This window comes from Lipotes vexillifer, unplaced genomic scaffold, assembly GCF_000442215.2.
Source record: "Lipotes vexillifer unplaced genomic scaffold, Lipotes_vexillifer_v1.1 scaffold393, whole genome shotgun sequence".
In the NCBI taxonomy this organism is placed as follows: domain Eukaryota; kingdom Metazoa; phylum Chordata; class Mammalia; order Artiodactyla; family Lipotidae; genus Lipotes; species Lipotes vexillifer.
Window position 1 is genome coordinate 2,021,172 of NW_006774564.1, and position 1,939 is coordinate 2,023,110.

Sequence of the window (1,939 nt, forward strand, 5' to 3'; positions counted from 1 at the left end):
AGGGGGTTCAGAGAATGGAAAGGCAAAGAGACAGAAGATTTAGTAAGACATTCAGGAAAGTGCAGATCACTGACACATCCTACAGAGCCCCATCATAAACGTGCATACAAATGCATGTGCATACACATACACATACACATACACCCCTCCTGAGCAGGTCCCCAGCATAAGAGCCAGCACTGGCCTCCTCCTAATTTGAGGAATTGAAACAGGCTTGGACAAGAGGCTTGCTTTGGCAGGGAAGGCTGCTGACCCTAATTCCTTCCCTCCAGAAGCTAGGCGCACCCATCTGGCATCTTTTACACTCGGGCCCAGGATGGGATCTGGTCCCAAGTTCCTGTCCATCCAGCTTTCCTGAACCCATTGGAATGAGCTTTACTGGCCAAATAATGGGAAGCTGGGAGCCTGCCTGGGGGCCTCCAAGGCCCAGCCAAGACGGAGGGCTCCTCAGCAGAGGGTACATCTGGAGAAGGATCCAGAAAGACCTGTGGTCCAGGCCTCAGACCCGCATCAGGGATGGGCTGCAACAGCTGTCCCGCCCAGCTCTGCGCCGGTATCCCCCTCCCCAGCCCTGATTGCTGTCTCTTCCGTTCATTTTGGCTTCTAGGGAGTCATCTCAGCAGCATCAGCATGTCCCGGCCCAGCAGCAGAGCCATTTACTGTAAGCTGTCCCTCCAGTGCCCTCTCCCCTTCCCTCCCACTGAGCTCCCTGAATCCCCTGCCCTCCATTCCCTCCCTCGCCATGCTGACCAACCCCTATTGCTGTATATGTCTCACCTCTTTCTTCTGCCCCCACTCCCTTGCTTTGGGCCACGGCAGTGCACCGGAAGGAGTACTTGAAGAATCTCACCTCAGAGCCCACCCACCTGCAGCTCAGGGTGGAGGTGAGTAAGCCGGGAGTCCCGACAGTTTCCTGATTCAACCCAAGTTTTCCCGTGTGTCCACCGCCCTAACAAATAAACAGACATCTGAGATAACTCTCTGCCACAGAAGCCAATGGCCTGACCCAGTCAGAGCAGGTGGGCTCAGGTCCAGCAAGCCTAACTGAGCATCTGCTAAATGTGGGGAAGGAAGATGGGCAGGGAAGGCCAGGCTAGATGTTGAGGTGGTGGACGTCCTATCCCCGGGCAGGAACAAGCAGCAGAGGGATGGGTCAGGAGGCACCTGCCACCGCCCCATCCCCGCCTGTCTCCCAGTCCACCCCCTGCCCCAGGATCTGGCACAGCTGGAGGAAGGAATGTGTGAGGTTAGCGGTCCCTGTGTGAGGACTTGAAAGGACCACTGTCTGAGAGCGGAGCTTTCTGGGCTTGAGCTCCCCGGGCAGGCCTGCTCAGCTTAGAGCCTACGATGGAAGCTCTGGCCCTGCGTGGGAAGACAACACTGGCTCTGCCACATCTAGTTGCCTGGAGAGTTGCTGACACCACAGAGAAAGCTCAGACTGGAAGGGTGTGGCAGAGAAGACACCAGGTCAGGTTGAAGGTCTGGGGTAGAAACCGCCCCTGGGCAGCAGCAGATCTAGGGCCCTCCCGGAGAAGCAGCAGAAGCAGTGAGGGATGCTGGAGCTCCAGAGGGCGGCAGAGGTCAGGGCCCCCCAGGCAGCTGGGTTGGGCCCAGGAGCACTGGGCTTCATGGAGGGACGGGGGTTAGGAACTGGCTTCGGTTAGGTCTAGCAGGCAGGGTCAAGAAGAGGCATGTCCAGGATGCCAAGGGCATTTGCTCATGTTGTCAGAGCTCCTGAATATGCCAGCCATGTGAACTGGGAGAGGAGCTGGGAGCTATGCAGAGGGCAGCGTGGTGGGATCAAGGGGCAGGAGGCAGACGACCTCCCCGCAACCAGGGCCTGGAGGGGTGGGGGAGGGGCAGGACTGTGACTTGTGAAGGCAACGTTTGGATAGGAGAAGGGAGGGGTCTCCTCAAGGATAACCCCCCCCCCCCCCCC

At 58.2% G+C, this 1,939-nt stretch overlaps 1 protein-coding gene across 1 annotated transcript in view; it reads left to right on the top strand.

The window, feature by feature from the left end:
- The first annotated feature begins 630 nt into the window (after nt 1–630).
- The window catches only part of EPS8L3 (EPS8 signaling adaptor L3), a 10,979-nt gene continuing 9,670 nt past the window's right edge, over nt 631–1,939 (top strand). Inside the window, exons 1-2 of the mRNA XM_007449361.1 lie at nt 631–661; nt 820–884. Coding sequence (XP_007449423.1) covers nt 631–661; nt 820–884 — 96 coding nt within the window. The remainder of the gene's footprint in view (nt 662–819; nt 885–1,939) is intronic.